The sequence below is a fragment of the Platichthys flesus genome, chromosome 14 (assembly GCF_949316205.1).
Source record: "Platichthys flesus chromosome 14, fPlaFle2.1, whole genome shotgun sequence".
NCBI lineage: Eukaryota > Metazoa > Chordata > Actinopteri > Pleuronectiformes > Pleuronectidae > Platichthys > Platichthys flesus.
Genome location: NC_084958.1, coordinates 9,319,945 through 9,332,715, shown reverse-complemented (window position 1 = coordinate 9,332,715; position 12,771 = coordinate 9,319,945). Strand labels below are relative to the sequence as shown.

Sequence of the window (12,771 nt, the reverse complement as noted above, 5' to 3'; positions counted from 1 at the left end):
ACATTTTGATGAGCAGCAAAGTGTTTATTATCTTGTGCCAGACATTCAGCTACAAATGTTGTTTTAATAATGATAAAACACACACATATTTCAGCTTAATAGGATTTTGACCTTTGGTCAAAAATACAGATAGGTCTTTACATTGAAAATGACAGTTATCAGCATGTGTGGAGGAAAACCCTTAACAGTAACATGTTCAGGAGTTTGTTCTTCATAAAGTGCGACTGACACAAGAGTAAATAAGGGACATGTTATGTGAATGCTGTCAGTATCTACAGCATTACTGCTGACTATAACAACAAGCATTTCCGCAGTCATTTGGTTGGATTTCACCAAAATGACTTGGCTCCTAACGCTACAGCCCGGTAAGAAGTGTGTACATTTTGTGTGTGGAGAAATATAAAGTGTGGTTCTTAAAATCTCTACTTTTACATTCAATTCATAATTTTTTTTGCATAATGAAAATTCATACATCAATCAATATCAATACTGTGATAGTAGATTCAGTCTGAGTAAACAATTGTTAAATAGCTATAAATTGACCTGCATGGACATAATGATACAGGAAAATTCCAATTGTTGTGCATAGCACTACGAATACAATATGAGAACAAGTCCATTCCTCCAACTTACAGTATTTCGATTTACAGTCCCAAACATTGGCATCATTGATTCACAAGGGAAAACAACAAGCACAATAATCCCCCAAAAATGTATCATTACGTTCAAGAGCACCAAGGGAATTATTTTTATAAAACAAATTCAACAAGAGCAGAACATAAAACTAAGTTTTGAAACCAAATATTGATAAAATTACATACAATCTCACCGAAGTAAATGCATGGGTTTGCAGAAACGGGATTCTACAGGTTTTTGTTTTAATAAAAATCTGTTCATCAAAATTAGCACTCCTCTACGATCACATAAATTCTGTAAGAATCATACCATCGCCACCAGGAAACCACAATAAAACACCTTCAAATAAACCTATGCTTTCACCACTTTCGCTACCATCCTTACTCTTAGCCCTTCCCTTGTTTAATATACAAAATCTCGGTATAAATTGGTGAAGTTTTTTATTGAATGGGTTAGTGTCATACTAAGAACCAACACAGGCACAGCCTGTCACACAGAGTACTGTTCGCACCTTACCTCAGCATGATTGTGCAGTGACACATCATGTCCTATTCCCGTCCTATTCTGTTTTTAATTTCGGAAAAAATAAATTCACATAACATTTCCAGAGTGTTTTCCAGCCCGCTGGACCCTTTGTCAGTTAATTTGTAAACAACATAATGGAAAAGAAGAATTGGAATTGTAAATATCAGCACCTTTTGGATTAGTGCTGCTTTAGGGCACTGTACGTGCTGAGTAAGCCACACTGGTCCACTCTGTGCCTTCTCTTTAAACTCCAAAACAAAGTCTCAATATTTATCAGATTAGATCCTGGGCAAGGTTGCGAATGACGCTCAAAGCTCCAAGGTCAAAGCCACAGACGCTTAGGAAACCCCCGTCATCTGTGTTTGAGAGGGTGTGTCCAATAGAAGTCAGCCCGCACATCACCAACTTGGACTGAGTTCCTGATTTCTGTTGAAAAAATGCACATACCAAAAATTGTTGGGTATTGTTTTGAGGAAAAACGCTTGAGTATGCAAGTTCACATTCACTTGAAAATTGATGGATGTGCATGTGTTAAATTAAAGCAAATAAACCGTGTTCTATTACCCAGCCATATTAAAAACAAACATCCATCTAACATTACATGAATAAGTGTGTACTGGTCAATTGCCAATGCCATGGAAGAAATTAAAAGTCAGGGATAAGCTTTAACATAAATGTGAAATAGAACCTCATCCCATTTGTCTGATTAAGTCTGTAGAAATTGCAGATGATTTTTTTCCTGGCCGTTATTTTCTAAAACAAGAGCATGGAGGTCAATTCAAAAGAAGCAAATTATTTAATGTACTTCTCTGTGCTTTTGTAGAGACTCCACTGGGCTGGCGGCAAACGTCCACAATGGGTTGTTGGTCAGAATAACAAATACATCGACTGATTTTCCGTTCTCTGTGGCCCACGTGACAGGAAGAGTGCAGTCTGTGCTTCCACCTGGGATCTGGAGCGTACAGTGGAAAGGTCAGAGCTCAGGGAGTCAAATATGTTTAGCGAAGTCAATGTGAACACCACACCTAACCTGCCTCACCTGGGCCGATCATTTATTAAAGGATTTGTAAATTATAATGGTTCAGAAAAACGAATTCCTTCAGTAATTTCTAACTCTCTGATGCTGTGACATGGCTCACCTTCACCAGTTCAACTGTTGCTTGTGCCAGAGTCATGTCAGCAGACACAGTGCATGGAACCACAGCTCCTTCAGAGTAGGCCAGCACTTGTGTGTCCACCTCTGTCCTTGCAAAAATCTGCGCAGACACAAACGTCAAGAAAAGATCATGAAATCCGTCTCACATTCGGACAGATACATTTTTTTCGTCTCACAATTCTCTAAACTAATCTGAGAGTCGTCACTGTGATGATACACAAGTCGGCTCCTGCAGGGCCTGAGCACTACATGTCCATGCTGCAAGGGAAATTTGTCAGGATCCGCAGTGTGTGTCAACAGACCGATTCCTCTACCTGGGCTTCCTCCATAGATGGGGCTGTCTGAGCCCTGCTAACAGACGCAGCTGTTCAAACTGCAACAACTACAGCTATCTAGCTTCGGCACTCTCTTACCATGGTTATTGCAGCAGCAGCGACAGCAGTGCTGATCGACGTTCCGGGGACAATGCTGCTCAGTGACGTGCTCACATCTACAGCCACTACGAAGCGTTTCCCCACAGGCTCCACATTCTGGGGGGCAGAATGGAAACAGTGCAAGGGATTACTCGTCTTATCTAATGCTACTGATTGCTATTCACATCCGATATTCACGAGAAGCTGTGAGAATGAAAGAACCTACCACAAAACTAGTGTAAAAGGCAGCGTCCATAGCTTTGAGGATGCTGCCGTCTGGTGTCCACTTAGTTTTACCCTGGTAGCCTTGGCCTCTTTTGTAGTTCTCTGAAGCCAGGAGTATACTGAAAGGGTGGATCTTTGCCTGGCCATTTCAAGATGGAAATCAAAAACTCAAGCACTGTCTCCTGTATTTCTTTTTTAAAATACAGCTACAAATGAATGAAAAACATTTAACGCTCCTACTTTTTTTAGTGACGCTTCATCCTGGATTCTGTCACACACAGCTTGTGTTTCTGAACCTCCTGTTTCAAGAATTTTGTTTGATGTCATCTTACCCAAGATCCTTAGCAACGACTGGAGAGGCATTTCCTTCAACAGAGCCCTCCATATCTAGAAAGAAAAAGATTCATTACAGATGATACACTTCCCATTCCCATATCTAGAATTGATTTGGACATCTCTCGTTCCCCTCCCAATAATCATAACATCTTTAAAATGTCTGCAGGGAAATGTTTATACTAGAGTGTGCTCAATGTATAGAAAAACCCATCATTGGTCGATACCAGGGGTCTCAAACTCACGGCCCGCGGGCCAATTGCGGCCCTCTGGACGATATTTTGTGGCCCCCATCTTAATATGAAAGTTTAATGTTAGTGCGGCCCGCGAGTTTTATATTGTAGCGGCCCGGTGTTAGCTTCTGTGTGGGACAATGTTATGATGTTCTGGTTTCCTACTGTGTGCCTGTCCAGTGAATGCAGCATGTATGTGAGTGACATGGGGGGCGGGGTCGTGTGTGTGTGAGAGTGAGTGCGAGAGAGAGAGCCGGAAGAGAAAAGAGTGGCTTTGGATGTGCGGAGAGCAGGAGGGTGAAGTTCATAGTTTTCCGCCCTCTTTCGCGCAGGTCATGATGTATCCAGTGTTTCATTTGTAAATCACAAGGTGCCGGAACGCGAAGCACATATGACAGTGCAGGTACGACGAGCACAGGTCCCGGAACGCACGTAAAACATCGCTTAAAACAGCACACACATGCCACTTACAATGCAGTGGGACTTATTTAGGCTATACTGCAGTGATGGTATCAGTCTTTGTGTCAGTGATTAATAAAGTGGCATCTTGAGCAAAGGCGACTTCTGTGTCCAGCGGAGAAAACTAGCGGAACACACACACGCACGCACGCACACACACACACACACACACACACACGCACGCACACACACACACATACACACAATTTGTTAAATTGAAGGCAAATTCAAGGGACACCACGGTTCCTTTACGCACACGCTGCGCTGTGAGGTTTTGGGGGCTTCTTTACGCAGACGGATTATTCTAAACTGCAGCAGTTTGTCATTGAGCTAATATCTACATTTTACAGTCTGGGTTGTTTTACATTATTATTTACACCTGATATGTGTGGATGAATTTGAATGATTTAGATTCCCTCATCCTCTGGTGGTGACATTTACGCACTGAGCCACAGACTGTACATGACGATGTGCATAATTATTTTGGTTCATCTTAGAAGTCTGCATTTGCTATTATTTTATGAAATTGTGATGCTGTTGTTAAGAAAGCTTTATATATAACTTATTAGATTATCTTGTTATTGCGTGGCCACAAATTAGTAATTCATCCACCGATGTCATTTTTTTTTTAAATATTCATATTAATATAATTTATATATTATTTTTTTTCGATACGAGAGGTACCGGATCTGGCAGCAAGAAGTAGGCAAGAGAAAGCATGTTCAGAAGAACCGTTCATGTTCTTCAATATTCTATTCATGTTCAGAAGAACCCATTGAAGTTAAATAACTATTAATAAGGACATTTGAGAAGTTTGATTTTTTTAGCAAAGTTTTTATTGTGGAATACCTGATGCGGCCCAGCCTCACCCAGATAATGCCTCCAGTGGCCCCCAGGTAATTTGAGTTTGAGACCCCTGGTCTATACGGAAGCTCTCAAATAATCACACACACCAATTGAAAAAACACACGCACACACACACACGCCTACACACTCTATCACCTGTTTGGACTTCAGGTGGTCTGTCAGGAGCTGCTCCCTCTCCAGTTTGTGCTCCTCTATCAAATTGATGACCTCTGTTTCATCACAACTGTGCTTGACCTTCTCCACCACTTCAAGATATGAAAGCACTTTGACGACCTCCTCTGGGTTCTCTCTGTGTGCGTACGCAGCCTGGACCTCTTTCCATCCTTTCGTTACATATTTGCTGATCAAAGTAATTGCTGGAAATACAAATGGTGTGATTATTAATTATTAAATGAAATAAAGCTTCAGTCAAATAATGACTGTCAGACCTCGATTAAAGCTCACACATACCAACAACTGATATTTAACTAACTGGTTTTCTAACTTGCAGTTTGCTGCTTATGTTGCCACTGTAGGGGCCACAAACATTATGCAATTGAAACAACGCATGAGAAGAGGGGCCTCTCAAACACTCACTTCAAGAAAGTAGTTCCCTCCCAATATTTTTAATATATTAATATCTTTCCCCAAAATGAGCGAGGACCTTCACAAGTTATTCGATGCAAAGCAGGGATGTAACAATGAGAGGTGAAAGAAAACGTAGGCAGTCTCCCGTCAACATGAAGAGCAACGTGGGCCTGTGTAAACTCACCTTCATTAGCTGGTTTGGTGTGAGAGAGCCGAAGCAGATCCTGGTGCGTCCATCCCTCTCTCTGTTTACATTTGGTTACAGCCGCAGCCAGACTCATGGCGTCCTGCTCGTTATACCAGTCGGACACCGCCTTCCTCAGGGCGCGTCCCCAAATCCCACACTTCATGCCCTCTTTCAGTTCCTTCTTATACTGAATGAAAGAAAACAGGTGGGCAGGGTTCCGACACACTTCCTTCACAGCTTTAAACGCTGCCTGCCTCGTCTTCAGCTCGGAATACTGGGAGCACAGGGCCAAGGCAAAGAAGGAGGCGTCGAGTCTGACAGCTCTGCCGTCCTGAGCGAACCTCTTGATCTCCTCCACCACCTCAGCCCCCCGGCCCTGCTCCAGCAGGGAGAGGAGGGTTTCAGCGTTCTCCATGCTGACACGACCCTCCTCCCGGGCCGTGTATACGTCTCCTTCCGAGGCATAGCAGAGGAACCGGCACAGTTTGACCTTATCGCTGATCTCCCATGGACAGCCACCGCCACCTGTTGAGTTCTGGGCATGGTTGCTCGATGAGGCTGCCGTAGTACTCCCCGATGGTTCCATAGTGAAACTGGACAAGGCCTGAAATAAGAAAAGCTGCTTTCAGACATGAACTCCAGAGAGTCCACACAATTGGTCCCAGAGCTCCTCCCTGGAGTTTCCCTGTCACACATGAAAAACCCAGACCACGTCCACAACAACATCTAATCTTCACTGCAGAGATTATGTGTTTTTGTTGACAGCACATCGCCACCGGCGTTGACCGATGTTTGTCCTTACGTACAAGGCATCACTTTTTCATCCTGAGATACTTCTATTATTTTTGTCATGTTCACTTTTGAGTTCATTTTACAAACATCATCAAAATGCCCACTCGCTGGAGGTGAGTCCTCTGGAGAATCTCCCACTAAGTTCTCATCTGATTTCACTTCCACATTATCCATTTATTTTACAATGGGTGCTTGCAGGAGAAACTCCAGAGACAGTCCGGAGTTTCTATTTCAGCCATTTGCGTTCTCACAAAGAGAGAACATACACTCACCGGGCAATAATGATTGACAGCTGGTAAAGGGACTCTTTGCTACTTCATCACACATAAGATACTAATAAATCGGGTTGAAAAATAATCAGTGGACTATCAACCACAGTTCAGATTATAAACCTGATCCATGTTGCAGCTGTAAGGGAGGAGTAAGCAGCAGGAGATAGAACGTTTCCATGCAGACATTCGTTTGAGTTCCAGTGAACAGCTGATAACCAAACAGAGCTGACTCCACGCGCTACTTACTCAGCGCCTCTGAGCACCGACGGAAATAGTTTAAAGCCGATTACCGGACATGGTGATACACACAAGACAGCCACCAGCCCCACCAAGCTGTTTACACACCATAAACCTAACCATTCATAACGCTAAGGTTAGATACAGCGGGACACCTCAGCTGCTAACCAGCCTGTAGAGCTCAGGCTCGCTAACCATCACCAGCTCAGGTGGCTAACTTAGTCAGGTTGGACTGGTCGGCTCGAAGTTTGTCAACATTAGCCCGATGGTGTTGTATGCATGTTAAATTCGTGCCGAGCAGGTTGTCCAGTGGGCAATGACCCAGGGTGCTCATGGTGTGTGTTAGCTGCAGCTGCATGCTCCCGTTAGCCACACGGAGGATTCAAACCCTCCACCTGAGCCCCTCGCCGGGCACCAGGACAGCTGGGCTCCGCTCGCACGGGATGGGCAGCTGGCTCCTCACGTCCCATGACATGAGCCTGCACTCTGTGGGTTCTACTGCTCCAGCCCAGCATCGTTCCTCCAAACACTAAGCTCGGCTAAAAGAGGATGGAAATGCTGGGAACTTACCACGATGTACTGCTCAAGTTTGCGATGAGGCTAAAAGCAGCAGAGGGAGAGAGGAGGCCTCCTGTCAGACCGTCCGTGAGCCGGTGCGATGCTGCAAAGGATGCTGGGATACAGAGTACTACCCATAGACTGTGGTACTACCTCAGCATCCTCTCAACCGCTGAAGTCTCAACGAGTATTAAATGATAATTTATGTGTCAGATTTTTTAATATACCCCCTTTTAATAATAAATAATAATGCAAAAAAATATAATAATTGTAATAATGATAATAAACCTTGTTTCTACAGTATCTTTCCAAACTAGAGTTACAGAGTTGTGCAGAATCACAATCTGCTTTTATTTGCCCGAGCAGGTTTACACATACAAGGAATTTTGCTGTGGTGTAATATAAACATTCCAAAAAACTGACGAAAAGATCAACAATCAATCAACTTCATTTGATTTGAACGGCCCATATTCACAAATCAACCATTTGTCTCATCGGGCTTAACAAGGTGCAGCATCCTCTGCCCTTAAGCCTCAACAAGAGTTGGAAAAAACGACCAAAACCTTTTGACAGGGTGAAAAAAAGAAACCTCAGAGAGAGTCACGTGGGAGGGATCTCTCTCCCAGGACGGACAGAGGTGCAATAGATGCCAAGTGTAACTGAGAACATCAACAAAATAAAAGTATTCACAGCATTGATTAGAAGAAACAGTTTGTAATATAATGGACAAGTTGTCAATGTTAAAATGAAGGGATCAGCAATGACTAATAAATTGAGTAGTTATTGTCAGTAATAGTCGAGTATGGAACAATCATCAGTAAAAGAACCAGCTTCATCTAACTGGACGTTTAAAGACATATTTGATCTAATTTCACCACATTGACTGCAAAAAGATTTTCATTATTTCACTATTAATTACTGATTCATTATTTATCACAGCTATATTTTTGTTCCTCCTGAAAATGTCCATTCCTCTGTGTTGCATGTGTGGACACATTATCTGTATGCATTCATACAGATTCCGATTCCTGATACTGCCTCTTTGTTCTCAACCTCTATTTTCATCAAATCTCAATATGCCTCTGGCCGGCTACAGAACACGAGGAGAGGCTCAGAGAATGAAATGGTGACGTTGAGTGCTGACCCAATGCTGACATTGCATGGAGACTATTCATGCCACTCTTCTCTCTGTGGAGGGCTGATGACTCACATAGCCCTCCTGTGAAGTCCTAGAATAATAATGGTTTTGATGGAGCCTGACCGACAGGTCTTTTCCACAGAGAACAATTTAGCTTGTCACAGTAGGAAAGATAAAGATGGCTGAACAGTGGAATTGCGAGAGAATCCCCAATTGGACCGTCCTATTATTCTCTTTACAACAAGACATTTATTTCTAACCGAACACAGAACGAATCCATCCACACAAATGTTTTTTGTGAAGAAAATGGCAGGAAAAAGGAACAGATTTACTGGAGATGATTTAGAAATGTGATTTCAAATGGACTGAAATTGAATGCTTTTGGCAGTAACATATATGTGAATCCCAATTTGAAATTTTAAATATATATTCTGTTCATTTCTGGGATTTTGTGGAAATGCACAATACAATACACAGCTGTTGACAATTGACACAAAGGCTCCTATCATCCAGCCTGACTGTGTTTGTACGTAACCACTGGGGGGCAGTAGCACACAGCCCGTAATATTACGTCATTCATTTTTTATGACACACGAGGACGCTGTCATCCGGTCAGCTGACTTATTCAGAGAGTTGAGCAACTTTCATGAATTTAAAACAAAATATATTCCATACCCCTTGCAGCAGCAACTGATGCATACGTGTCAAATCTTCTATTACTTTTATTAACATTGCAAACTCACAAAATACACAACAGTCCTGCAGTCATGTTCATTTCACAGACAGAGAGTCCTTTCATACACTATGTTGTTATAAACACATTTTTAGGGAAGAGGAAGTGTTTGCTCTGTGTCTGGCCTCTCTGTTTGTATCTGTATCAGACTCCGACAGGATGAAGCGGGGGAAGGAGCCATTCTCCATCAGGCCGTAGATCTTCTTCTGTGCCTCGACAAAACACAATGTACTTGGTTGCTGGAGATTCTGGCTGATGATCTCTCGGGTGCAGAAGTCTATGTTTACCTGTAAAGATATAAAAGAACACACATGTAAAATGAATGGACTAACAATTCAGACACTAAAGAAATCTTAAGACCTACCTTTTACTAGTTAACATTCCTGCTACCTGCATAATTTTTATTTGATTTATATCACCCATAATTTTGTCGCTCATTGTGTTGCTTAATTGTATTTTAACCATATTGTTAAGCAACATACGAAAGGCTCTCTCTCTATATATGGACTGGTTTGGTTTAATTTAATGTGTGGTACATATTGCACAGTATGTTCAGCCACCTGTATCATTACCACATCCGCAGAGTAACTGGTTGCTGTGGTTAATGTACAGTAAATGCATGAGGCTGGGCTGCATTTTTCTTACAACACATCCTCGTTCTTGCTCTCACACATTAAAATGCATTGAATACTCATGTGCAAAAAAAAAGGAACATTTTCCTTATGCCAAGCTTATATTTCGGTTTGAGCACACATCGCTGCACACATGTTCTTATGTTCACCTGTCTGGGGGACTCGTCGCTGATGAACTCTTCATAAATCCTGGCTGCTCTCCTCGTCAGCTCCTCTGGACTGTCACAGGTTTTGAACTCTTGACACGCGAGCCAGAATTCCAGGTTTTCCTCGCAGAACTCAGACTTCAGAAAGTCCCGGAATGCTGTACGTCCAACTGTAGCACAAGAAAAAAGCCTAACGTCACTATAAATAAAACCAAACCATAGCATTACTGTTGTGTTGCTTGAAAGCAGATGAACATTACATTTCTGTGAAAGAAGTGTCTCAAGGGATTCTTCCACATGGCTTACTTCATATGTTTCCTGTCTGTAACGTGGAAGAATAGTTACGTTTTGGGATTTATTCACAATAAATATGGAACAATACAATATGAATATGCAGTTTAATCAAATTTAAACCCACCTGTTGATTTTCCTCCATGATAATGGACTCCTGAGGAAATATTTCTGCACTTTTGACTTCCATGCGTTATGTCTAAATAAGAAAACTATGAGAATTAAAATGTTCAATATCAATTTGAGAATTAATACAAACAGCATTGGTTGTCAAACACACTGTACTTACATTCTCTTCGTATCCTGGGGGTCCAGAGAAGTCCTAGAGGGCTTATTCATGGTAAGATTTGAATTGCCCTCTCTCCTGTGCGAATCATAAATTGATGTCTCACTGAGCATGATGCCACTGAATCCACAGAGGAATGATCCTTAGATTTCAGTCAGTTTTGAACTCTGACTGAAACATCCTGAACATCCTGAACATCCCTCCACACCAATGGAAACGGAATCTGTGATCCGCCTCTGGTGTCTTGCTCTCTCTAACCTCTGCTGACATGCAGACTGATTGTTAAATACTGCAATTACAAGGAGCCACATGAATACTCATAGTGCCTCAAACCTTGTGCTCTTCCTGAACGTTTAATTATAGAACAAAACCTTGCTGTGTGTCACAACCAGCCCCCATCAGATTCTCCACAGTTAAAAGCATCACAAAGGCTGTTGAAAGTCATCCACTCCCTACGTCACTTAGCCTCACATTAAAGTCTGCGCTATTCTTAGTCACAGGTCAAGTGGTCATGAGTTTCTATGAGCAGTTTTGCTTTTTCTTTCCTGTTACTCCATCTTTCTTTCACAATCTGGATTACCGCCTCTCCACCGTCATTGGTGGGTCTTTATATTTGCCGATTTTTTATTTTTACTTTCTTTAAAATGCTGTGGATTGCAAAGTGTTAGTTCACATGAAATGAAAAGCATTTTAAAGTGGAAGAAAAGTTAAATGACTATTTAGCGAATTGACACTATAAATTGTTAATACAATTGAAATAAGTGTGGTCGTGTATTTGAAAAGGTGTGTGTAAAGATGAGCCTTAGAAAGTCGACATGCATTTACACTTGTATCTCTGCAGGTCTGTTTAAAGTTTAAAGTTTCCATCTGTCATTGACAGGGGAGAGAGAGAAGGCAAATTATGGATATTCAACTTCAAGGTAATTATCTTTGGGGACACATGAAATAATACCTCATAAATATGAAGCAAAACACCTCAAATTACTTTCTCTCCAATCTGACAAGTACCCGATAAGACATTTTAACCGACACTAAAGCAGATCATCAAAAGCCGCCTTAAACCAAATGAATCACAAATGGATGGAGATTACAAAATGGAGAGGACAGATTGCAGGCTTGAAAATTCAAGTGCATGAATAACAAAGAAAGACAAACAGTTGTTTTATCTAGTTTTCCTGATCGGTATGAATTATTAACTATTTGACACTTTTTCAGACCATTTTAAAATTAGTCACACAATAGCTGATCATCATATATCAATAAATCCTAAGATTTTGTCTCAGGATTATTAGAAGTCCTTTTTGGATGTTGTTCTTCAATCATTATTATAATCAATATTCTTGAATGTGTGAATGTGTGAATTATGTGTCAAATAAAAATAAAAACAAAGACATATTTCAAACCACTGCAGTGCACCGCCACATACATGTTTAAATCAGTCAGGTAATTCAATCAAGTATCAAATCTAAAAGTATCATTCTTAAAACAAATACAAATATGGATTTGCCAAAATTCTGTATTTGATTTATACAAATTGACAAGGGGGGACAGATATCCTCCCCGGCATTTAGACACTGGTTGTGGTTGAGGATCCAGATAAGTTGATGATGATTCGGCTGAAGACTGGAGGAGATTAGGGCGGAAGCGGGTTGCGCTCGTCACTGAATGACCGCTGACTGCGGAGGAGATGAGAAGGGATTTCAAGTTTGATACAACTGCAACATTGGCTGGAAGAGACTGTGGCAGAATCTGATTGGCCCTTTGGAAACGCTCACAATCAGCTGATGAATTAGCATAGAGTGAGAGAATTGAGATTGATTGAATGGCGGAAAGTCTTCCTGATTGAACTTATGCTGAACTTTATGACTCAAGACAGGCAACTGACAGAATCAACCCATTTAGCAAGCGTGGAACATTTTTTGTGTTTTGCAAAACCTGTTCACAAAGAGTTGACAGGCTTAACACAATGGAGTTGTCCAATGCAGTCTGTCCTGCTTTCACTCTAAAGATCAAATTAAAATATGACAATATAATATTTCCAGCCATGTTGACAGCGTGGCTCTAGGTCAGTATTGGTTCACCAGA

The 12,771-nt window shown here is 41.5% G+C and overlaps 1 protein-coding gene and 1 pseudogene across 1 annotated transcript; both read right to left on the bottom strand.

Annotated features, from left to right (window-relative positions):
- Positions 1 to 18: 18 nt before the first annotated feature.
- Positions 19 to 7,612, bottom strand: ro60 (Ro60, Y RNA binding protein). The gene is made up of 9 exons (XM_062405299.1): positions 7,473 to 7,612; positions 5,599 to 6,205; positions 4,983 to 5,203; positions 3,196 to 3,342; positions 2,957 to 3,094; positions 2,731 to 2,847; positions 2,301 to 2,417; positions 1,967 to 2,113; positions 19 to 1,587 (listed from the first exon to the last, which is right to left on the bottom strand). The coding sequence occupies exons 2-9, from the start codon at positions 6,185 to 6,187 to the stop codon at positions 1,435 to 1,437; spliced, it is 1,629 nt and encodes a 542-aa protein (XP_062261283.1). The 5' UTR covers positions 6,188 to 6,205; positions 7,473 to 7,612; the 3' UTR covers positions 19 to 1,434.
- A 1,774-nt stretch (positions 7,613 to 9,386) lies between these two features.
- Positions 9,387 to 11,025, bottom strand: LOC133968998 (regulator of G-protein signaling 8-like; annotated as a pseudogene).
- Positions 11,026 to 12,771: the final 1,746 nt, after the last annotated feature.

What these genes read in the sequence shown, in the direction of transcription:
- ro60 (XM_062405299.1), bottom strand. Translation starts at nt 6,187, where the DNA reads ATGGAACCATCGGGGAGTACTACGGCAGCCTCATCGAGCAACCATGCC. An exon ending in CTGCTGCTGCAATAACCATG is followed by an intron (nt 2,418 to 2,730) that starts GTAAGAGAGTGC and finishes GTGTCTGCGCAG; the next exon opens with ATTTTTGCAAGGACAGAGGT. An exon ending in CAACAGTTGAACTGGTGAAG is followed by an intron (nt 2,114 to 2,300) that starts GTGAGCCATGTC and finishes TGTACGCTCCAG; the next exon opens with ATCCCAGGTGGAAGCACAGA.